Here is a 24,805-nt window from a genome sequence, read left to right on the forward strand (position 1 = left end):
AAAATTTCATACTAAATTAACTAGATCTTGACAATCACCATGAACAATCAAATCTATTCCATCATCTCCAAACAGTTTTAAAATATTATTATTTGGTAATTCATTGCTGATAAAGATAACGACAAATTTACCTAGTAATCTTTGTGGTCTCATATTTTTAATAATTCCCTTAATAAGGTCTCTTACACCTGGTATCTCTAAAGTGGTACCAACAATCATTAAACAATCAATTTTTTTAGATTTAATATCATAGTTTATTATACGAGCGATCTCATCACCATCTGGATGTAGCTCGTTATAAAGAACAATCTTTGGTCGCAGTATACCTACACCTTTAGATCTAATACCGGCAATCTTTCTAACCTCTTCAAATTCTTCGCATTGAGAACAGTGCGGTATCAAAATCTGATCTATTTTAGTTTCAGACGTGTCTAATTCTGTGATAAAATCATATGGATTCAGTGGTTTGATTTGATGGCATTTATTACATTGAGTGTAATTTATTGAACCATGCAATTGAATTAGTTTTGGGTAAGGTGATTTTGTTGGTAATTTAGTAAAGAATTGAATTGGATCCAAATCTTTAAAGGAATTTAATTGGGTTTCCATAGAGTCTATATTCTGTGTATAAATTCTTTTAATCTGCCCTCTAGAAATTAAATTATCTATAAGATAATGGAAGGGAGTTGGAGTATTAGATTGGGATAAATTGTGTAAATTTCTAATCAGTTTATTGAATTGTAATGTGTATTCATTCGATGAATATATTAAATTGATATCGAATAATGATTTGTTATCTTTAATCTTAGAGTCCGTTAGTCTTTGTTTAAATAGACCAATTTCATTGGATCTAAAATCTGGGATGCCTGCTTTTGTTGATATGCCTGCGCCTGTGATCATAACAATATTTGTACAGTTATTAAAAACACTCTTTAGAAAAGTTAATTTTTTAGAGTCATTTTTACTATTTTTATCAATATTAGTATTTAAATCCAAGATTGAATTCTTAGGTGGTTTATTCTTTTTAATTGTATAAAAAGGTTTTATGTATTTGTTTGATTTTTTATCTTCAAGTTCCTTTAATTTTGGTAATAAAAATGTTGGAACGATATTTTTACTTTGAGTTTCAATTTGAATATCAGTATCATTAGGATGGTATTGCCTATTTTTGAATGATTTCCTCTCAGTCTTTTCAATAGTTGGTGGTGGAGTTAATAAAATGGTCATTATTATTGTGTATTAGTGTCTTCTATTCTTACCTATTCTATTGATTGTGGCCGGTTTTTAATAAAATCAAAAAATTATCAATCAATAAATATGAATATCTCAAGACAAAAGAATACTAACTGTTAACTGAATTTAGACACTTAATTGTATTAGACTATTAATCATTCTCTTTTTTAAAACTTAGCAACTTTCATAATATCCCATATAGGCATTGGCAAAGAAAAAATAAATAAATAAATAAATAAATAGAGATGATAAAAAAAAAATTGTTGTGTTGGTCTATTTGATTTGATTCAATTACTTTTCCTAAAAGGGTATAAAATCGAAATAGAAATATAAAAGAATAATAGAAATTTATTAATCTTAAAAAAAAAAAGAAAAAGATGAAGATGAAGAAAATTGTTTTCAGGGTTTTTTTTATCGATGCTTTGATAGAAAAAAAAAAAGAGGGCTTCCCTAAGTCAAAGAAAGATATTTCCAAAAACCAAGTAGGGTTTTATAGTAAAAAATTTTTTTTTAAAAACATTTCGTATTTTATATGTACTCGTTTAAAGAAAAAAGGGGATATACTTTTTTATTTTGAAAAAGAAAAAGAAAAAACTAATAATAATCATAATAATAATATACGAATGTAATAAACAACCAATTCAACAGAAAAAAAAATTCATAGTTCTAAAACTGTTGGTATGGTAACGCATACTCAATAAATTTTCAATCCGAGAAAATTTAATATTTTTTTCTTTTCTAAGAAGTCTACTTCTATTGAAATTCCCGATCGATGATTTTGCGGAATGTTTGGGTGTTTGAATGGTTATGTTTTTTTTTTTTTTCTTTTTTTCGGCTTCGGTTTTATTTCTTTTTTTGGTTTTTCTTTTTTACTTTTTTTGATCTTCGATGATTTTGGACTTGTCGAACTTAAAAACAGAGAGAGACAGAGAGACAAAGAGAGAGAGAGAGAGAAATGGAGTTTGGTGATTTGTAAATGGTTAAAAAGGAAACTCACTAGATATTTTGCTTAATTATTTTTTTTGGTTCCTCTGTGTTTATATATAGCATATAATAAGTCCTTTCTACCATCCTCTAACGGCTTTCTTATAAACTTTGGATACCAAAACACCATTTTCATATTATTTATAGATACAAACTACTGAAACCAATAAAAACAAATAAGTAAAATAAAATACAATGGATATAACAGATTCTATGCCAACACAACAACAACAACGACAAATTTTTTTAACACCAAATCGATATAGAGATTATAGTAAAAACAAAAAAAATAATGATAATGATAATGATAATGGTCCAGACTACAAGTGGAAACCTAAAATTACTGTGAAATGCAAACATTTTTTATATCATTTAACATATTCTGAAATATTAAATATACATAATAATAATAACAGTACAAAAGAGCATGATAATTATAATGCAAGGTTATTAAAGATAACAACATTCAATATTATGGTGTACATAGATATCCCCACAATAGACTATTATCTAGATGAACTAAAGGATAATAAACTATCTAAATTTAATAGAAAATTTAAATTAAATAAATTGAAGTATTCCATATGGAAATCTTTTACAAACAATGATCCGGAATTTTGGGATAAATTTATTCTCTGTCATAGATTTAACGAAAATAATGAATCACCAACTATTAATTGTAATCTCTCCATTAAATCAAGTGGTTCTTTGCGATATGTGGAGACTATCAAATTTCTAATTGAAACTATATATGACACATTACTGCCGTACAATAATATAATAAAATTAAAGATCGATTTAAATGTATCCAAAATTTCTTTGAAATGGTTTAAAAATTTTTTGAAAAAACCAATTCTAAATTATATTAGATTCAAGGAGATTTTAAATTCAAATCTATCACCAGTGAATTCTTCTGATTTAAGCATCATTGATTTCCCATTTAAAGAATATTTTAATAAATTAAATGAGAAATTTTCTTTCAACGAAAATAAACCAAAAAATTCAGATGCAATAGATACTATCATTGTCATAACGAACAGCATGGGTATTAAAGCATTATTAACAATATTAGCTGATAAACCTTTGACGAATTTTATTGACCAACGATCTATCGATGAATTTTACAACGATTCTTTGTCTAAATCTAATACAAATTCATTAACTAGACAAATTAGTAATAATAGTTCCACAAGCCATAGTAGTACCAGTACCTCAACTACTGTTAGTACATGTAGTTATGCAAATGACCTCTCGACCACTTGCGATACTAATAGCGTTGCTTCTACTAACATCAATGATTTCAATAATATTAATAATAATGGGCCTGTTGGTGGTACATTAAGAAGGGAGTTATCTTCATTATTAAATTTTCAAAAAACGGTGTTAACATCTAATAAAGATAAATCTGTCAGAATAAGGTCATTATCGATCAATAGGAGGACTGGTAAACTTTTGGAACCTCATTTGAGTAAGATACCCTTTAAGACACAAGTCATTAGTAATCATAAAGAACCATTTGGGACAATCAGTAGAACAAAAGATATTTTACAATTGATTGATCAGGAAGATATACATCAGTTAGAGAAGGAAACAAACATCAATAAGAAGTTGAAAAATAAAAGAGTTGGAAACACTAGACCATTAGACTCAGATCAACCACTTTTGACTGACGATGAAGATATCTTTATTTGTGGTGACGAATTTTCTGGAGATGATGATGAGGAAGAAGAAGATTATGGTTATGATGATGAAAGTGAGGATGAGGAAAGTGATGATAATGATGAGGGGATCAGTTTCTATGTTCCAAGTTTATTATCTCGTTCGGGTTCTTCTTCAGATATTAATTCCTTAAACACAGTTCCTTACCCAAGGAAGGGAAGATTTAGATCGTTAAGTTTAATGGATCCAGCTCAGAGGCAACCATTTAACTATGATAAAACATTAATTAATTTAGAAAACAATCATGATAATAGTAATAGTAATAACCAAAACATCGAGAATGCTATTGAAAATGGTATAGCTAAACCTAAACCTAACAGTTTTACAAATATTTATATTCATGATGGCAATTTCAATGATACATATACCCCGAAGCATTATAAACGCAAATATAATAATAATTTTAATTCCAACATAGTAAACATTTACTCAAATACCATTACAACGCCGATTAATCCAAATCTCAATGGGTTGATTCCTCCTGAATTTTATACTAGATTCTCTACACCCTCTTTAAGTAATCATAATTCAACTAGTTCATTAAACAGCACATATCTTTCGCCCTATTATACCAACAACGAAAATACATCAACTCCAGGTCCAACAACATCAACATCACAGATAAATATATTTGAAAAAAATCTGATAAATAAATCATTTGAATTAAATAGAAACATTAATAATTCTGGAGAAAATATTTTTAATAAATTAATTAACAAAAAAAACGAGGAAAGAAATAAACATTTTACATTGATGAATTTTTCTGAGCGTGAATTTACAGATGACAATAATAATAGTGATAATGTCAAAGAAACTCATGATAATCGTTTATTAAGAGAATTAGAAGAAGAAGATCAAATGATGGGTACAGTTCAAAAGGATAATATTGCTAAAGGTATTTTACAGAAACCTCCATCTGGTATACCTTATAAAATTCATGGCTCTACTACTACTTCGGGAAGTAATTTAACTTTATTCAATTATAACAATTCCGATACAAATACTGTAAAGCCAATTAGTAAACAGTCCACTTTAACTCAATTGAATTTGAGTTTATATAGTGAAGATGAACATCCATTAGAAAATTCGAAAATGAAACAAAAGGACTTTGGCAATTATATAGTAGTTTCAGAAGAACCTGAAGTTTCTGCGTTTAGGAGAATCGCGTCATTAAACTTATACTGTTCAGATGATGAGCAGTCTGATGAATATTCCTCAAATATGTGGGTGTTGGGTGGAAATAGATGATTATTAATTTTCATTTTTGTGTTTTGCAATATTATTATTTTTATAGATTAATTTTTTATATATCCATTTTTAATGAATTAATAATAGATAAGTAAGCAAATGATTGTTCTAATAATCATTCATTTTAAAATTTATACAAATTATGAATAAAAGTATTCTTATATATTCTAAATTAATAAAATATTATCATACAATGCTTCCAGCATATGATAAGAACAGTGAAATATTTTTTTCTTATATTGACATGTATTATTAAGATCCTTCCATGAATGGAGATATGTGATTTATATCACAGTAGCAATTACTGTCATATTAATGTCTTTTTTTTTTCTTTCATGGTCGTTGTTCGTGATGATTCAAACAATATTTTTTTTTGTATCTTTTAAAAAATTTTGAATTTTCTTTCGATGCGATGAGCATCTTGAAATTTTTTGTTATAAGAGAGAGCTAATATCATCGATCTAATTTATATTACTATAGAAGAACAAAGCATAGACAAGAAATTAGTCACCAATTCGAACCAGAAGAAGCAACTATTTTAATTTCAGAAAGTAATACTAATTATTTTAATAAGATCTGGTATTAAACTAAATAATATATTCTGCATTTTTTTTATATTTTTTTTAACAATTGATAGATAAATAACATATATGTATATATGTTGTAAAAGGATATCTAACGTAAACTAACTATGAGAGATAATACATTGGGACAAGTTCCACAAAAAAAAGAAAAGGTATTCGAATCTGGTGGATCTTCTAATGATAATAATAATAATATTGATTCTGATAGTATGATCTATAAGAATGACGGTAGTAGGCAGATACATGGTTCAGCAATAGAAAAGACGTTAGATAACTTATTGAATGAGGCTAATGATCATTTTCCAAAAGCCGAATCCTTGATTCATAATACTCATCAACAGGTTGAATATCATAATAATAATGTAAGTGATACTGGCATCAATAATATAAAACAACCAGTTGATGCAGTATCAGATAACAAAAATATTCCAACAGATTTTGAAACTGTTATTGAGAATGCAATCATTTCAATGGATTCGAATCAAACATTAATTAATGATAAGAAAAAGTTGCATAATGATTTTACAAAAAATATTCATAACAATGAAGAAAAGCCATTTATTTTGGAAAGTATGCTAAGTGAAGATCATAATCCAACTATTTCATTTGAGTTAGATGATCTAGTTTTCCCAGATACAATTAACCATGATTTTTCGAACGATAATTGTATCTCTAATTCTAATATTACAACTACAGAAACTATTACTACTACTAAAAATAATAATAGTCATAATGGCAATGATCTCAAAAGGAAGATAGGAGATATTGATATAGATTTTAAAGAGTTCGAAAAACTTACTAAATCAGCTAAGATAAGCATCAATGATTCACATGAGCCACCGTTTTTATCCCCTGCATCTTTATCGCCAATGTCATCTCTTTCCACGGATAATAATGAATCCAAAACTACAGAACAAGATAATAGTAGTAACAAGGATATTTTAAATAAAACTAGTGAAGCTACTATTCTGCATAAGGTAATTGAAAATAATAACAATAGTAGCATACACAAGAAAAATGTGGATAATAATTTAATCAATAAAACATCAAATGATTTATCAAAAACTAATAGCAAAATACAAAATACTTCAAAAAGTTATAGTTATAGTAGCAACAGGAATATGTTGATTTCAAGAACAAATTCTACATATAATTCACAATCGTACATACCTGAAAAATTAACAAAAGAATATACAATGCACCAAATTTCAGAGATGAAAAAAAGAATAATTAACACACATAAATTACTATTAAATTTCAATTTCTTAAAGGATAGTTATGCAAAGACTTGTATCGAATTGAAGAAATCATTGAATGCTTTGAGGGACAGTGAAATACATAGAGCACATCTTTTATTAGAAAATGAGCAATTGAAGACAAAATTACATAAGCTAGAATCATCTAAGAGTAAACAATAATAATACCTTATTTTTTTATATGATAGAATGATGCTTTTTCTTAATTTTACAATTTGAGCAAAAAAGATTAATATACAGCTTTATACGGATGCATTTATTTTTAATATTATTCTTTCTTTATTATTAGAGTCAAAAGCTGTTTTTGCATTAAGTATCATTTTATCTGTCAGGTGTTTAGAAGGATATTGATAAATAAACTAGGTATGCAATTACACAGATGTGCACTCCATATAGTCTTTACCATTTTTTAATTAAATTTGATGCAAATCTCACTAAGAAGCAAATATATACAGAAACTTTATATATCTAAATCACTACCACTATCACCATCATAGCCATACTTATTGTTTTGAAAATTCCTATTAGATTTGTTATTTAGATGGATAATATTAGATCCCATCACCGGATCTAATAATCCAGCTGATCTTAATTGTAGCTCAAGATTTTCAATCGGAAATTCATCTGGATTGTTTCCTAACTTACTGAAACCTATTAATCTTATAACTTCTTTGCCTTTATAATAACCAATTAAAAATGGTAAAACTTTAATATTTAAACTTTTAACCAAAAAAGGACAATTTGTAGCATTAATTTTAACAAATTTTGTATATAAATGTCTTTGCGCTAGGATGGCTAGTGTATCATTCATATATTTACATTTTGGAAATGTATCTAACTGAAAATGGATCACAATTTTATCAATTTCACTGCTAATTTGAATTAAATGTGATTCCTTATCAATTGTATCCAATATACCATAATTACCAAACTTGATTTGTTTCTCTACCTTTTTAACATGTTCAGATATTTCTTGTAATCGTTTTTCTCTATATTTTACATAAATATCATTATCATCTAGTTCATCTTCTAGGCTATCCAGAAGTTCATCTACATCCTTATCATCTGGATCATACACGTTGTCATTGTTAGCTTGTTGTTGAACCAGATGGTTTTTCAAAATATTCTGTTCAAATTGATGGACTTTATTATAATTCATATGAGCTTTTTTGTGAGATAAACTACTCTTTTTTTACTTTCTTCAGGTTTGGTTTTTCCTAGTGTAACTAAGTATTATATGTAGGTCAAGAAGTTTAATATTAGTAGATCTGTATTATTTCTTTTTTCTTTTTTTTATTTTGTATGTTGTAGAAAAGTTCCTTTTGAGTGGATTCATAATTAAAACAGGCAATTGAAAAAACATATACATTTACATAAGATGCGAATATATTGCAAGATCAATGTTTTATTTAAGGTTTTTATTTGTTCATAAATACATTAATTAGGAACAGAAGCGATATTAACTTTATATTTACATATATATATCCTTGTTTGCGTATAAAATTTTAAAAATGAATTGTTTTAATGATATTTTGGGATTAACGACTACACTACAATATAGTAATAATAAAAAGTTAACCAGATGACAAATAATATTAATAAACAATGCTGTAAAATAGGTATTAAGGATTGTTTTATAATATGTTTTCTCTTATTTATAGTTTGATATTTCTTTTTTTGCTCATAATCCATACCCACTGGCATAGGTAAATAATTCTGACTTATTAGTTTGCTTTTAGCTACAAAAACGTAAATAATCAAAACCAAATTAGCAAATATAAAAAAAGCATAGACAAATAATGGTAAGAAGGCATTAGGTAAATAACATATTTCTGTTTGTATTGTATCTGTTGTTGTCCCATCATTTAACAAAGAAAGTAATTGAATAGCAGGTTTATTGATACCCATATTCATTGCACATGATTTTACAGTAATTTCATCTGTTGTATGGCTTTCACCATTATGTTGGTAAGTGTGTTTAATATGACAATAGTCGTGATCATCTCCAGAAAAGATATATTTGGGTGCTATAATGGAAAGGATCTTTTGGCTAATTGAACTATCAATAACTGTTTGGTATTGTTCACCACGCACAATAGGGAATGGTTTTTTAGATTCACGTCTAGGACCACACTGTTGTTCCTCTGGATCTCTCCAAAGTGGGACATGTGTTAATAAGATCCTTGGAAATGGATGTTCCTTCTGTGTACTGTATTGATTAAGAAATTCTTTAGGTACTGAAGAAATATTTTCATTGCTTGTATCAGACAAAGATATTGTATCTAGCAATACAAAAGTATGATTTCCAACGTCATGTGTGCTAGAAGTCTCACCAAAAAAGGTTGAGAATCTCTTAAAACTTGATTCAATAACGGTGTCACCAAATCCAATATCATGATTTCCAGGTAATGAGAAGACAGTCTTTCTATTTGACTTTTTAGGAAAAATCGAATGGAATCTCTCATATTCGTTGATCCAATATTGGTCATTCCATCTTCTACCACCATCAAATAAGTCACCAAGGAAAAAATTAGTATCAGGGTCGAGATAGTATTGTATATATTTCCAATTTCTTATGTGATAATGATCTACTATTGCCCTCGTAATGTAATTGATTATTCTTGGTCTATCTGGATAAGAATGAGCATCCATAATCTGTGGATCAGCATATAACGCTACTCGATGTGGTTGGCTGTTAGAACTCCATTTTTCCCATCTGTTCCACTGGCATTTGTTTAAAGTACTCCTAACGTATGATGTTTCATAATATGAGATTAATACAATCCAAAACAGAGAAGAATATAGGAATAATTTCCAATGAAGCGTGGATAATTGATTCTCGAACATATTTAATATTGAAGTTCCATTTATATTATCTTTAGATAATAATAAATCTTTTGAATCGTGAAAATAATAATTATCTTTATGTTTCTCATGATCAGAATATCCTATCCTAACACTTTCTGATGCAGGTAGTATAGATTTTCTACCATTCCTATTAAACATGGCATATAATATCTTTCGTAATTATCTTTCTTTTTTTTTTTATTTAATTTTCTACTTATGTTCGTTATTCTAGTACAATTGAAATAGAAGGAGAAAAATATTAATACACCTACAACTTTTCTAGCCTTACTTAAGCATTGTAGGTTAATTATCAACAATATTGCAAAAATATATAATTTGTTCTTTGTGTGGCTGCATTCGATGAGTAGAAAGATACTAACAGTAAACTTATTGATCGTTTTCTTTCATTTCTTTGTTTATTGCATTCAAAAAAAAAATATAAACAGGAAAAGAGAATAATTGACATTTGAAAAGGCGCTATCATCCATTTTACCTCAATTTCGAGGAATTACCTGATTAGGAAACACTATAAATGAAAAATTGGTAAAAACTGAAAATATAATTAAAAAAAAGATTATTTACTTCACAAAAATATAGATGGTATGATTGGAAAGTGAAGATTTAAAGAAAACGTTGGGTTTAATATTAATAAAGATTGGTCTAATAGTTTATCTATATTTTTTAAAGGTATTCGAAGAGTATCTCTATAATTTTTTTTTATTTTTGTTTTTTTAACCTGTATATATGTACAAATATATTTCCTTGGAATTTTTTTTTCTATGAATAATGGATTCAAAACAGAATTTAAAAGATTCACGATCATTGAGATCTAAAGGTACAGAAGATAGCTCGGACGATAGTAGATTTGATTTTGAGCAAGATGAATATTCAATTGATCCAAACAAGAAATTTTTAATCCTTCATTCAAGGGTTAGACAAAATGATCAAGAGGTGTCGATAGATAGAACACATCAGGTAACTGATGATGAGAATGATTATGTCAATAGTAATACTGATTCTAAAGTAGAATTGGATTTAAATTTAAAATCCGATAAGTTAGATGTTCAGAAATCTAAAGGATTGATTACAAGTATGATCTTAGATATAAAAACAAATAGAATCGATGGAGTTTACACTAATCGCAATGATGTCTCCATGGATGGGAATATCGTTAATAATAATGTCACCAAAACCTTAGTAGACCCATTAAGTGATGAAAGATATACATCTTTTCACAAGAAAATGTTAAAACAGGAGAATAGGATGCATCAATTTGATGTGAATCAGGGTATTAATGAGGCAGAAAGATTGGATCTCATTTACGATAAATTGGACCTTCCAAATTGGGTTTCTACCTTACAAAGAGTCACAATTATTAATGACCCCACTGATGAAAAGGAATTACTTGAGAAGAAAATAATGACTAAACAACATATTAAATCATTATTGAATAAATACAATAGAATGCAGAAAAGAAATCGCTTTCTTCAGAAATGCATTAAAAGGATTAGAACTATACCAATTCAAAGAACTGCAAAAATATATCAAAATCTAGACCGTAAATGTGACATTGATTATCATAGTTCCTCGGATGAGGAACAAGATGAATGTAGTATCGATAATGCTGAGATATGTAGAAGAAGATTACTAAGAAAGGAAACACAATGTGGTGGATCTATTATTATTGGTATATCATATACCGAGTTACATAAATCAAAATTTGTTATCATGGCAGAACCATTGAAAAAACCATATATTTTTATGACATCGAAGGAGGAAAGACAAAGTTGGAAAAATTTAACTGGGATTCCTAAAACATTACAGGGTAACGTACGTACAAACAATCAAATAGCAGAATATAAACAAAAAATACTCATACCACTAACATTGACCGCTGAAAGACTTAATAAAAGTATTGATGCAAGTGACACTGCAGTTGAGAATAAAAATAATATTAATAAAAATCATAATAATAATGATGGTGATGATAATTGTGAGGCTAAGAGTAAACATGAAAATAATCAAAATATTAATGATCTTCAGATCAATAAAATTACTGAGGTTACAAATAGCAATGATATGGGCAATAAAAATCTAACAGAAAATAAGATGAGTAATGATAATGAGGAGAATAACATTCGGAGGGATAATAGTAATCAGAATATACAATTAGAAAACTCATGTGTATCTTCATCAGATGGATCAACATCTTTACTTTTGTCTACTTCTACAATAAAAACAAACCCGAATAATTATGAAAATATTACAATGAATGAGAAACAAAATACATCAATAATAGCAAAAAGTGAATCATATGATGTAATAACGAGTCGACTTTACGCCTCAGAACCTTGTATTAGCTTTTTTGGGGAAGACACTGGTAATAATAATATTGAAAAAAGAATATATAGTGTAGGAGAAGATATTGATAATAGAAGATCAATACCTACGGTAGCTGAATATAGACACATGAATAATAGAAATATCATGTCAATATCCAGCATCACTAATGGCACATTGGATAATGAAAATTACCAGAATGGTAGTGATTTTTATAAAAGTGACAGTGATAAGTATAGTGTTAATATCCTTAAAGTTAGAAAGAAACCAAAATTAAATCCTATTGAAGGAACAACAGCAGATTTTAGCAGCACTTAATATATGTTATGTTATTATATATGATTATAATGGGTAGTATTCCTCGAATGCATAATGAGTTTTGTGTATTATAGTACTATATTGAAAATTTCTTGTAACCACATTTACTCATTACCATTGTTGAATTTAAAGCGATTTTTCCTGATAAAATCAGTTTGTTACTCCTAAAATGTTTTTTAACAAAAGTAACTAATTTATTACACTTGTTTGTTTTCCTTATTTGTGCTAAGGGAAATTGATACTACAATTTTTTTTGATGTTCAACATATTGATAGTAACTTAGTAAGTTATATAAAAGAAAAATCAAAAATTGTAAATTGGGTAATTTTTAATGACTTGGTTTTATTCTTTTCAGAATATGTGATGTTTGATTGCTGTAAATTGATTTGTGTTTAAAATGTTGGGATGTATTAAGTAAAGAAAACTAGTATGAAAATAGTATTTCAGATTTTCAATCGACATTTTTATTCATTATCATAGGCTCTACAAATATATTAGTAAAACATCGTATGTTCAAATACTTAATTATTAGACATAAATCACCTTAACCATTAAATTTCTCAATAATTTTGATTAAAATCGTGATAATTAAGAGTCAAAAAACCAATAGCGTGTTGTTTTAGTTCTTAACTTAGGCAAATTGAATCAAACATATATATATATATTCTTATCCTCTTTAAATTAACCGTGAAAATATGAAATTAAAAATTAGAAGTTATGGTTTATTTGTTATATTTTTTCTAGTCTTATTACATTTTTTTGTTCTTGCGTTAATAAAATATTGGTACAAAACTCTCTGAATTGCAGTTTTTTTATTGATGCTTCGAATTATTTATGAATCTACTAAAACAATAATGTATGTTCCATTAAAATAATTACAAATTTATACCTTAATATCTCTAATTATAAAATTTATAACTAAAAAAAGGCATTTACTAATTATAATAGCATGATACGGGTTTTTGGCTAGATGAAAATACCTAAATGTCTGGTATTTTATACTTGAATTATATCTTTTTATCAATAATAAAGCATTTTTAACTAATATAATAGCTATTATAAAGCACATATAATAGTCACCTTGTATTGTTAAGAAATATCACCGATTATATCTTATCATTCAATGGGAGAATTACTAATAAAATTTTCAACCTATTATTAACGAGTTGCTATTCAATAAAGCATGTTATCATATATGTAAAAAAATCTTTCACTGTTTATTATTTTGTTATTTGAAAATAAAAAATCAATCAAATTATGAAAGTTAATTATTGTCACAGATCTACATAAGAAGTCATTAATATCTTGTAAGAACAATAGCAAAAATATTGTAAAAAAATTCTATCAATTATTATTTTGATTGAACCATATAGCATAATACAACAAAGTATTCGCCAACGAATAAACTAATCATTTCTTTTAAGTGATAGCTTTCTAATCAACATTGATGGTTTTCTGCTGATATTTTTTATAGGACTATTTAAATTCACACTGGATTTCCTTCTACTTTTTAATTGATTAACTTTTTGAGCTGGTCTATCATAGTCTCCCATTGTGACATTGTGTGAAAGGTTTCTATTATTTGTTTCTGTTGAAGAAATTGTCATATTACCATTTACTTCCTTATGTGCATCATTTAACATACTGTTATTCTGAGTAATTTGCAAAGTATTCTTATCCAGATGTAATATTGGACTTTTAGGTAAAGTTTTTATTTTACTCTCTTTGAAAATTTGTACTGTTGGTTTTAAATAAATAGAGGTAACTGTACCTATATTTAACTCCAATTCTTCTAAGATTACAGGGTCAAGTTTTGAATTTATTTCTATAATTGGTATTTCTCCATTTAAAAGATCCTTTAATGTTTTTTGGTTAATGATGTCAGGCCTTTGTTTAGCCATGGAGAGCAATCTTGAATACATTAATGCTCTACTTCTCAAATCGGGATTATTAGTTTTTTCAATAAAAAAGTTGAATAATAGTTGACACAAATTCTCTATCCGTGATAATGATGTTTTTACATATAATTTTACTGAAGCATTTAAAATAGCAAATTGTACTTCTAATTGTTCGTCTTTAACATTAGAGACTATATTCTCAAATAATTCAATGTAGTTATCCAAGACATCTGAATAATTTGAAATAATCCATATAATAGCATTTTTAACTTCTGGTTCTTGAACATATTCTATATAATGCATAAGTGTGATAACTTCTTTTTCATATCTATGTGGATATTTTCTTAAAATGTTTCTGAATACAGCTATGATTTCTTGAACTACGTATTCTACACCAAATTCAATCAGATGAAATAATGTTATAATACAATTATCAGCTGCTTTTTCTCCTAATTTCACAGCTAAATTACCAATTGCTCTTACTGCTTTTCGTGACATTTGGATATCAATATCAGTAGAATATTGTTCTAATTCTTCCAAAATTTGGGGTAAATTGATTTCATTTGCTAATAAATAGAGACATTCCAACTTTGTATCTTTGATATAGATTGGATCGTTAAACTCAATAAAAAAATAAGAAACATCAACGTCAATAATTGGTTTTTCTCTGGACAATAAAAGTAAAATAATATTTCTAAGTATTAAAAACTGTAATTCCGATGGTTTTTCCAAAAGGGCGGTAACAGAATTAGATAATCTTATTGTTAGAGCTACATCCACTTCATCAACATAATTTATTAAATATAAGATAAATTTTAAAGCGTTTAAAGCGACTGAGGTATTTACATGTTGCAACTGTGGTAGTACAGTGTCAATTAAGGCATAGGCATCAGAATATGTATTTGGAACTACTGTTGTAACTAAGCACTCCAACACAAAAGCAATATCCCATTCATTTAATGATGGAATATTATCCAATAAGTTATATGCAACATCGATGGATAAACTTAATCTGTCCACATTCTTTTCATTGTCTAATAAAGAGTACAGTGTCTTTAATGCAGCTATCTGGACACTAGGTGATTCCAGATGTTGCTCTATAATGTCATATAGAATATGTGTTAAACTCATTACTCTTTCATGGTCAAAATCATTCAGTTGTAATAACGAATAAATAGCAGCTTCTAATAACCTTATAGAAACAGATCGACGATTAACAAGACTAATAATAAAATTAAACGCCTCATCTGTAAATTTAGTTAATGGAACACTGATCAATGTTTCTAACGCTAATAGTTGAATAGTTTCATCATGACCCTTCAAATCATCCATTATATAGGAAAGTGCTTCAACCATACTTCTTGGCTTGATAGAACCAAATGTTCTTACATATTCATGACAAATTTTTCTAACTTCAAAATCATCTTCGATTTTCCAAAACTTAAGTATTTCAGGAAACAATTGGATCATTTCTGTATAATTACCTAACATTAAATTAGCTATAATTTTTTTAAGGGCCAATTTTCTTCTCATGCCACTTACCTTAGCTCTTTTCAAATCTACATGTTGTAAATCAGATTTGATTTCACTTGCTTTGTATCTAGAGAATACGCGTTGGTCAGACATATTATCCTTTTTAAAAACTTTACTACAAACACTTTTTTTTACCTTTTTCTAGGTTCACTATGCATTAAATTTTGCAATTATTGATCTTCTTGATTAAGAATTAACTGTTTCTAGTGTTAATTTAATCACTTGTACTTTCCTATTACTTTGGTTATTAAGATTCTATTATTTATTTTCAACATTTAATTCTGATTTCCACAAAATGATTTGACATTGTTTACAAAAAAAAAAAAATAATAATAGTAATAATAAAAACAAGATTCGACATATATTTCTGAAAAAAGTTAAAGAGATTTTAACTTATTTGAAAGCTCCAAAGTTCAATAAAAGTTAATAACGTTTGAATATAGAAATAGAAATAAAGTCTTTTGGTCACATTTACATGTCTAGATATTTGAATATTTAATCCTATATAAGACGTTTAAAAATCTTACTTCAAAAGAAATGGAAGGATGAGCTTATCTTACTTTCTATTCCTAATGATATGATTATTTGACTACTTATTCTATTCATTAATGAGATACAAGTTAGATTTATTGATATATACTTTCATCATAATCAATTTTAATTTGAACTCTTGCAAAAGGAAAAGAGTGACAAGAATATCGTGATTTCATAATAATTAAATTTTTATTACCACAAAAGTGTGTTCAAACTACTGCTTATTAAAAGTTTATTAGCATGTTCAATATTTATGGGATATGTGATTCTCTCTTATTTTATATAAGTTGAATTCTAACCTGAGGCATCAAGATAACAATCATAAGTTGCTTTGTTCAATGAAAGATCATATAAAAAAGTTTAGAGAGATGGAAATTATAAAAATGGGTAATGTTACATTATTATTACCTATTAGTGAGATTTTTTATAGGTTTCATGGAATGATTGTTTTTTTTATTTTTTATTACAAATTTCAAATAACTATCGTTTACATTGAAAATATAGAAGTTTTTTTCCTTGAGGTAATAATTTATATGTGTGAGATGCAAAAAATCTGTTTTATTTAATCAAAATTATTATTTGATCGATTTGGAAAATTTTTTGAAGTATGCTATTATTACTTCTATGATTTTCTTTCGATGTTAGAAAATTATTTTCATTAGTAAACCAAATAGGAAACTCATTGCCTTACCTTTTTTATTAGCATTTAATAATAATATTAAGATCAACAAAATGGGGTTTATTGTTATTACTATTAAAGAATTATACTAGAGCATACAATGTCATTTGTGTAGACATCCATACGCAATCTTGTTTGACTAATTTACAATGAAGAAGAATATAAAACATTTTATTTATTATATTTTTTGTAGTAATGACCCCAATTAAAACTATATTTATCGTGATAATAGAAATAATGTAGTCTATTGATGTCTGTAATTGCCATTTCTAAAACAAGTCAGCTTCATAACTGTATTTATTTTTTTCTGTTTTGGATAGCTCATAATCCTAATAAGATCTATTGATAAACTTTATCAAAATTTTTGCTGTATTGAAAAGATTTGATATACCTTTAATAAAAGAAAAAATTTTCCATACTTTTATTAAATTATAACCATTTATTCATTTTGATTTACAATGAAACAAGACGATTTTGAATTTATATCAAAAGATTTATAATATAAATAGTAGACAATTAAGATTAAGAGAGAAAAGTTGATTAAATTTATTTGAATGACTAAATTTACTTGAATATATTAAAATATAACAAAGTAAAACAAAGACAACGCACGATGCTCACTAATATATTTATATATGTGTGCTTATTTTTATTAGCTCGAGCAGCTGAAATAACTAATATAACATTTTCTGATCTTTCGCTGGCTCCTTCTGGGCCTCGAAATCCTGCCTTGGCTTGGTTAACAACATTTAATTTTAATATTGATGATGCATCCACTATCAGAAAGGGCGATACTTTTTCAGTTGATTTGGCCAATGTTTATCGTGTTAAATTTAACAATGAAAGTGCAATTATGGATATAAAACTAGCAGATGGAACTATTGCTTTTTTATGTTATGTTTCACAACAAGGTTCTTATAAATATGACACCTCTATTTTTACATGTATCGCTCAAGAGGATTTAACTTCTTACAATTCTATTTCTGGGGAAATCTCTTTTTCATTAAGTTTTAATAATGGTGGCTCTACTAAGTATGAGCCCGAATTAATTGGTGCCAAACTTTTTAAAGCAGGAACTCAGAGTATTTCCCTAAATAGTCAACTATCTGCAATTGTTAGTTTTGCTACTACTATTAATTCGGATAGATTTTACTCTCTAGGTAGAACCACAACTTATAATAGTATGGAAAGTTACTACTTAAATATGAATTGCTCGTCCGGTTATATAATTAGTGGAAAGGAAACAATTAATTATGATTACCAAAATGGGGGTTATAAATTAGATTGTTCTTCTTTACAAGTTGCTACTTCTAACAACCTTAACGACTTTCTATTTCCCTTAAATGCATCCACCAGTAATATTGATTATTTCTGTTTTGATGATACAGTAACAATAAATGTTGGTGAATCTGCTTTTGATTCATTATTATTTATAAATGGTCTTCAATCTGCTCCCAATAATGTTAATTCTATTGTTCACCGTCTTGATGCAGCATACACATGTATGAATACTATAGCAAGTACAACTTATTCTACTTCATTTTCTGTTATTAACACATTTGTAGTGACACAAGGTCAAAATTATGCTGTTGTTACATTTGATCCTTTGCCTATAGTGTCTAGTACATTATATCTAACTACCAATACACCACAGATAATAGTAACTTCCACCACCACTACTGGTTGGACTGGCTCTTTCAGATCCACCTACTCTACAGAAACTACTGTCATCACAGATTCTCTAGGATCCACCACACCCGAAGTCATCATACACATAGAGACTCCAAGCACTTTTACCGTTCCTCTTACCACAATAACTTCCGCCACCACTACTGGTTGGACTGGCTCTTTCAGATCCACCTACTCTACAGAAACTACTGTCATCACAGATTCTCTAGGATCCACCACACCCGAAGTCATCATACACATAGAGACTCCAAGCACTTTTACCGTTCCTCTTACCACAATAACTTCCGCCACCACTACTGGTTGGACTGGCTCTTTCAGATCCACCTACTCTACAGAAACTACTGTCATCACAGATTCTCTAGGATTTACTACACCCGAAGTCATCATACACATAGAGACTCCAAGCACTTTTACCGTTCCTCTTACCACAATAACTTCCGCCACCACTACTGGTTGGACTGGCTCTTTCAGATCCACCTACTCTACAGAAACTACTGTCATCACAGATTCTCTAGGATCCACTACACCCGAAGTCATCATACACATAGAGACTCCAAGCACTTTTACCGTTCCTCTTACCACAATAACTTCCGCCACCACTACTGGTTGGACTGGCTCTTTCAGATCCACCTATTCTACAGAAACTACTGTCATCACAGATTCTCTAGGATTTACTACACCCGAAGTCATCATACACATAGAGACTCCATTATTATTTAATCGTACGCTGTCTTTAACCACCCCTATCAGCACACATGATAGAAATTCCGTAAGTTTTGACTCATTTATTTTCAGAACTTACACTAACCATATACTATCATTAAGTTCTTCTCCTTTGTTTGACACTACTGGCGATATTACTAGAATTTTAAGTACTTCAGATATCACATCAACATCTAGTAATTTAATTTCTATTGAATCTTCTGCTAGTTCTTGGGAGACATCAAGGGTTATTGTGCAGACTCAAAGCAGCACTACTTCTATAGATTTTAGTGCTTCAAAATATACATCTGTTATACCTTTGTTCTCGATCATCAAATCTAGTCGCTCCACTCCAAAAAATACATACATCTCTACAATAACATCATTTACTGATTTAACTACAATCCCTTCTTTTTCGGTTGTGTTTCCATCTACAACAATTAGTTTGTCTCAAAATAATGATACTAAATCAACATTAAATACTTCAAGTATTCATAAAGTACAATATTCATCGACACATTCTAGAAATGAAGAAACTATAGTAGTACCAAAAGTCATTCAGTTTAATTCTGGCACAACAAGGAAGCCACCAGTGAATGTTCCATCTAAGGCAACTGCGTTTACATCACATTTGGAGATGCTAACTACATCATCTACCACTAATAATATAATATCCATTTTTAGTGGTACAGGTAATTCCTTAAAAGTCACTAGTTTTGTTTCAGGTATATTAACGTTAATCTCCGTATTATTATTAGGATAACATAACCATATATATATATGTATATTTATTTTGAAAAAACTTCCTAATTTCTTTTTCAATGAATAAAATTGAAGCTAGTTTGTATTGCTAATTTTTATTGTATGTTATCTTATATGACAATTTTAGAACTTAATCCTTGTAAAAAAAATAATTCTTTTGGACTTTTTTGCTCTTTTGTTAGAAATAAATTTAGAGTGAATATAATCTATTTAAAATTTAACTATTATAATATATATTTATATACATATATTTTGAACATAGGTGCTTGAATATCTATATGTGTATTAATATTATATTTGTAATATATATGAGACGTTTCTTATTAAATGATTACAGAAGTGAAATTAAAAAAAATTTCAAAATGTCCTTTTCAATATGGTGTGAAGATTAAAAAAATATTATGATATCGGTTGTCTTAGCACAGAATAATTAAAATAGCCAACATAGGTTCATGAAATTATTTATCTTTTATATTAACTTTAAATGTATGTGTTGAATAACCTTCTAATATAGGTGGGTTCGAAGAAGCTTGACTAGATCTGCTACTAGGATTTATATTTGTCCTCTTTGATTGTTTAAGATCCCAATCTTTATGGTCTAAGGGGTTATCCATTTGATACATTTGAAATTTGTAATTTGGAATAGTTGGAACATCATTTAAAAAAGAAGGTTTTTCCGAAAATAGTACCCCAGTGAATAAATCTTCATTTTTAAATAACAGTTCTTCTTTATGAGTTTTATCAGATTGTTTCTCTATTATTAGCTTGTTATTTTCAAAAGTATACTTTGCCGATTGTCTAACGAAACTTGTGTTATTTAATATTACCCTTTCGTAATTCTGAATATGATGATCAACAGCATTACTGATATTGCCATTTGAGACAGGAACAGTTTTTACAAAAGTTAATTTTTTGATTTTATAATTAGTTGATGGAGAAGGAGACCACTTATCAGTTATATTTTTTTCATTGGAAGGCAAAGTCATATTGATAGTATTTATTCTGTTGTTTTTATTCTTATTCGACGATACTATGTCTTGATAACTTTGTATTGATCTTTTGGAAGCTAGCTGATTTGGGTATCTCTTAATTATTAATGCGTCTGTATCTGTATTTTTATGTACATCAGATATATCATATTGATTGTTCGTACTATTTAAAATCATAATTTTACCTAATAAAGACGATTTATGATCTATTAAAGTATCATCTAATGGATTTTTATCATATATGTTTGTCTTCTTAACCAAACTTGTTGAATGCTTATCAACTTTATGTTTTAGACTATGGTAATTAATTATTGGATCATCGTTGATATCTCTAAATTTATTTATTGGATTGGACCCGATCTTACATTCAATAATTCTTTTGAATGTGGTTTGGTTTTGTGTAGTTGATTTGCTGTTGGTGTTATTGCTAGTATTATTACCACTATATAATATTATTTTATCAGAAAGGTTTTTGTTCTTGAAACTGGACAGCTTATTATTCTTTAGTTGATCTGCTTTAGATTTACTGGGATCCACCATCACAACCTTCATTTTCCAGTTATATATATAATAAATACTGTAATTATAAGTAAAAAAAACTTTTTTTTTGTTTTTATTTTATAATGTTTTGCTTATATATTTCTTAAACTTGTTTTAATTTTGGCTTACTTAGATACAATATCCAAAAATAGCATTATGTTCTAGCAATACAAACTTCATTACTGGTGTTTAATACTTTACTTTTGTAATTAAAGTTTTAAAACAACATCGAAATCAAAATTTTAGAAAAAAAGGAAAAATAAAAGAAACCAAATATCAGAAAACAAAGATTCCATTCTCCTTGTACCTCAGAAAGTCCAATCGATTACTCTAGAAAGGCATACAGTACTGTTTTCTTTCTTCTTTTTCTTCTCTTTTTTATTTACCCATTCAACTAATCGCTCCTTATTCATTATTGGTACCTATATACTTTTCCATTAGTGAGTGGAATATAACATTACTAAAAGCTAAAAATAACAGCAGTATGGCTGCTACAATAAATTCATAAGGTGATACTAGATCCATTATTTCCATATTAGAACTGGTGTAACCAATTGACAAAAAATGTTCTTAGATTAAATTTGGCTGTGATTATTTCAATTTAGAAGTTCTATAGGTTTATTGGATTGGCCTCACTAGAAATTATTAATATTATTATGATATAATATCTGTGTGTGAGATATTGGGGTACATTGAAAAATATGCTGGTGAACGAAACATATAAATATTATTTTTATATATACACCATATATATATTAGTTTTATGTAAAACTTCTTTATAACTTTATATTTTCAATTTTGTTTGCATTACTATTTTGATTAGAAATAGTGTTACCCTTAATGTCTTTCTTTTCACCCTTTTTATTAATGATTGTAATGTTTTTAGCATTGGATAATGTCTCGATGATATTATCATTTTTACTTTTCTTGACACTACCACTTTGTTTTGCCAATTGTTTGGCTCTCTTTCTTTTGGCAGCCCTGCGTAACCTAGTCTTATCTTCTCTGGACAATTCATCTCTAGACATAGTGGTACCATCTTTTAATCTGATTTCATTCGAACTATCTGATTTAGTAACAGAATATATTTCTTGAGGTGCTAGAGTAGATGCCGAGGACATAGTTAATGGCTGTGCATCTTCCATAGCAATAGCTGCAGTGTCCACCCTAATTTCTAATGTCTTTTTAGATGGTCTTGGAATGAAGTGAGCTGATGATAATGCATCTAATTTATAGGTCAAATTGGCAAATAATTCAGATATTTCATCATGACTCTTTTGTAATTCTTCATTTATCTCCATATTTTCGTCAACACCTTTGTAGTCATCCTCATATAATTCAGCTAAGGATTTAGCAGATTTTGTATCACTTAGTTCAAAATCCGGTTTAACTTTTTTATTTTGTATATCAACAACGGTTCTTTTCAATAAATCGTCGAAATTATGATTTTTAATTCTATCTCTAATCATTTCTTCTAAGGATTCCGTCACAGAGCTTGTTATAACAGGAACAGGTTTTGAATTTCTATCAAACTCTAAATCTTCTATCAACAATGCATCTTCTGGACGATCTTTAGCTTTGACTTCACCCTTTAATGCCCATTTTTTTTCTTCGACAGCTTCTTTTTCCAGTTGTTCGATCTGTCTCTGTATTTCTAGTTGCTGTTTCTCAAAACTTGATAATTTGTCCATATCCTTATCATTTTCATATTCACTGTCATTATTTTCTTCAAACAAATCTAATTTAACAGAATCCATTGCAGTTTCATAATCACTTTCATTCAATTCATCAAAATCTGAATCATTTGTTTCGCGGCTCTTTCTGTTAGGTGCTGCTTTCTTTTCAATTGGTTTATCAAAGAAATCATCATAATATAATGCCTCTTCCTTATCTTCTTCTTCTGAAGGAATATCACCAAAATAATCGATATCGTCATCCTCATCACCTTGATCCTCATGAAGATCGTTTCCATTCTCTAAAGCCAGAGTTTGTTTATTGAATTCATCAATATCAAAGAATTTATCATTCAATTCATCCTTTTCTGAAATATCTTCTTCTTGTTCTTCTTTCTCACTACTATTATCGGATACAGAATCATTTTGATGAATAAATATATTTTCTTTTGCATCTTCATAGACATCAGAGGGAAGATCACTTTGTTCTTCTTCTATTACCTCTTCGTTTTCCTCCTTCTTTTTGTCGTCTTCTTCTTCTACCTCATCTTCTTGAGATTCTTCATCTTCTCCTTTTTCTTCTTGAGATTCTTCCTCCTCCTCTTCCTCGTCATCATCATCAGCATCATCATTCTCTTGTTGAGTATTGGAAGAGACAATACTTTGTAAATCCTGTATTCTATTGATTAAATCACCCTCAATACTATTCAGAACAGTCTTAGCCTGCCACCAGACTTGATTAGCGTCCAGCCCATCAACAATAATCTGATCCAGTCCAATTTTGAAGGATTCATCAGCAGCCAACTGTTTATAGGATCTGATGATAGAATCCATATGCTGTTTAACCAATCCTAGTGATTGGTTAGTTGACTTATTGGAACTAACAAGATCGCATGGGTTATCGTTTAACAATTTCAATATTTTGGAACTCATTATAAATAAACAGATAAAAAAATTTGTATATATATATATATATATATATATGGTTCAATGGCGTTTATAGTACTAATGTATAAAGGGATTATAAATATATATGAATACCTATTTAATTGTACAAACTGGAAGGAAGGGAAACGGAAAGGGAAAGACAAGCGACTAGTAGTTAAAGAGTATGTAGATAATCTTTTTAATATAACCTCATCTCAATTTTCAAACTCATCGCTTTTCATTTTTTTTTTTTGCATTATTTCTTCTTGAGAAAAGAAAAAAGAAAGTTTTACGCCCATACACCCTCTCTGTCATTTCTTACGACAATCTCACACCCCTTAAACTAAATA

General features: G+C 28.2%; 10 protein-coding genes across 10 annotated transcripts; 4 read left to right on the forward strand and 6 right to left on the reverse strand.

Annotated features, from left to right (window-relative positions):
• Positions 1-6: 6 nt before the first annotated feature.
• On the reverse strand, positions 7-1,227 carry HST4 (NAD-dependent histone deacetylase HST4; the record flags this gene model as incomplete). The annotated part of the gene is made up of 1 exon (XM_064856863.1): positions 7-1,227. One exon carries the CDS (start codon positions 1,225-1,227, stop codon positions 7-9), a length of 1,221 nt encoding a protein of 406 aa, XP_064715996.1.
• A 1,185-nt stretch (positions 1,228-2,412) lies between these two features.
• SND1 (Snd1p) lies at positions 2,413-5,184 on the forward strand (the record flags this gene model as incomplete). The annotated part of the gene is made up of 1 exon (XM_064856864.1): positions 2,413-5,184. The coding sequence occupies one exon, from the start codon at positions 2,413-2,415 to the stop codon at positions 5,182-5,184; it is 2,772 nt and encodes a 923-aa protein (XP_064715997.1).
• Positions 5,185-5,875: 691 nt separating this feature from the next.
• ATC1 (Atc1p) lies at positions 5,876-7,186 on the forward strand (the record flags this gene model as incomplete). The annotated part of the gene is made up of 1 exon (XM_064856865.1): positions 5,876-7,186. One exon carries the CDS (start codon positions 5,876-5,878, stop codon positions 7,184-7,186), a length of 1,311 nt encoding a protein of 436 aa, XP_064715998.1.
• A 298-nt stretch (positions 7,187-7,484) lies between these two features.
• On the reverse strand, positions 7,485-8,183 carry PLP1 (Plp1p; the record flags this gene model as incomplete). Its single annotated transcript, XM_064856866.1, has 1 exon — positions 7,485-8,183. The coding sequence occupies one exon, from the start codon at positions 8,181-8,183 to the stop codon at positions 7,485-7,487; it is 699 nt and encodes a 232-aa protein (XP_064715999.1).
• A 386-nt stretch (positions 8,184-8,569) lies between these two features.
• On the reverse strand, positions 8,570-10,030 carry CDC1 (putative lipid phosphatase CDC1; the record flags this gene model as incomplete). The annotated part of the gene is made up of 1 exon (XM_064856867.1): positions 8,570-10,030. The coding sequence occupies one exon, from the start codon at positions 10,028-10,030 to the stop codon at positions 8,570-8,572; it is 1,461 nt and encodes a 486-aa protein (XP_064716000.1).
• A 627-nt stretch (positions 10,031-10,657) lies between these two features.
• SAS4 (Sas4p) lies at positions 10,658-12,529 on the forward strand (the record flags this gene model as incomplete). The annotated part of the gene is made up of 1 exon (XM_064856868.1): positions 10,658-12,529. One exon carries the CDS (start codon positions 10,658-10,660, stop codon positions 12,527-12,529), a length of 1,872 nt encoding a protein of 623 aa, XP_064716001.1.
• A 1,406-nt stretch (positions 12,530-13,935) lies between these two features.
• On the reverse strand, positions 13,936-16,053 carry APL1 (Apl1p; the record flags this gene model as incomplete). The annotated part of the gene is made up of 1 exon (XM_064856869.1): positions 13,936-16,053. The coding sequence occupies one exon, from the start codon at positions 16,051-16,053 to the stop codon at positions 13,936-13,938; it is 2,118 nt and encodes a 705-aa protein (XP_064716002.1).
• A 1,733-nt stretch (positions 16,054-17,786) lies between these two features.
• SAG1 (Sag1p) lies at positions 17,787-20,327 on the forward strand (the record flags this gene model as incomplete). Its single annotated transcript, XM_064856870.1, has 1 exon — positions 17,787-20,327. The coding sequence occupies one exon, from the start codon at positions 17,787-17,789 to the stop codon at positions 20,325-20,327; it is 2,541 nt and encodes an 846-aa protein (XP_064716003.1).
• A 457-nt stretch (positions 20,328-20,784) lies between these two features.
• Positions 20,785-21,867, reverse strand: PWA37_000185 (uncharacterized protein; the record flags this gene model as incomplete). Its single annotated transcript, XM_064856871.1, has 1 exon — positions 20,785-21,867. The coding sequence occupies one exon, from the start codon at positions 21,865-21,867 to the stop codon at positions 20,785-20,787; it is 1,083 nt and encodes a 360-aa protein (XP_064716004.1).
• A 764-nt stretch (positions 21,868-22,631) lies between these two features.
• Positions 22,632-24,461, reverse strand: MPP10 (rRNA-processing protein MPP10; the record flags this gene model as incomplete). Its single annotated transcript, XM_064856872.1, has 1 exon — positions 22,632-24,461. The coding sequence occupies one exon, from the start codon at positions 24,459-24,461 to the stop codon at positions 22,632-22,634; it is 1,830 nt and encodes a 609-aa protein (XP_064716005.1).
• Positions 24,462-24,805: the final 344 nt, after the last annotated feature.

The sequence above is a fragment of the Arxiozyma heterogenica genome (assembly GCF_036370985.1).
Source record: "Arxiozyma heterogenica strain weizmannii chromosome Unknown scaffold_11, whole genome shotgun sequence".
NCBI classification, from domain to species: Eukaryota; Fungi; Ascomycota; class Saccharomycetes; order Saccharomycetales; family Saccharomycetaceae; genus Arxiozyma; species Arxiozyma heterogenica.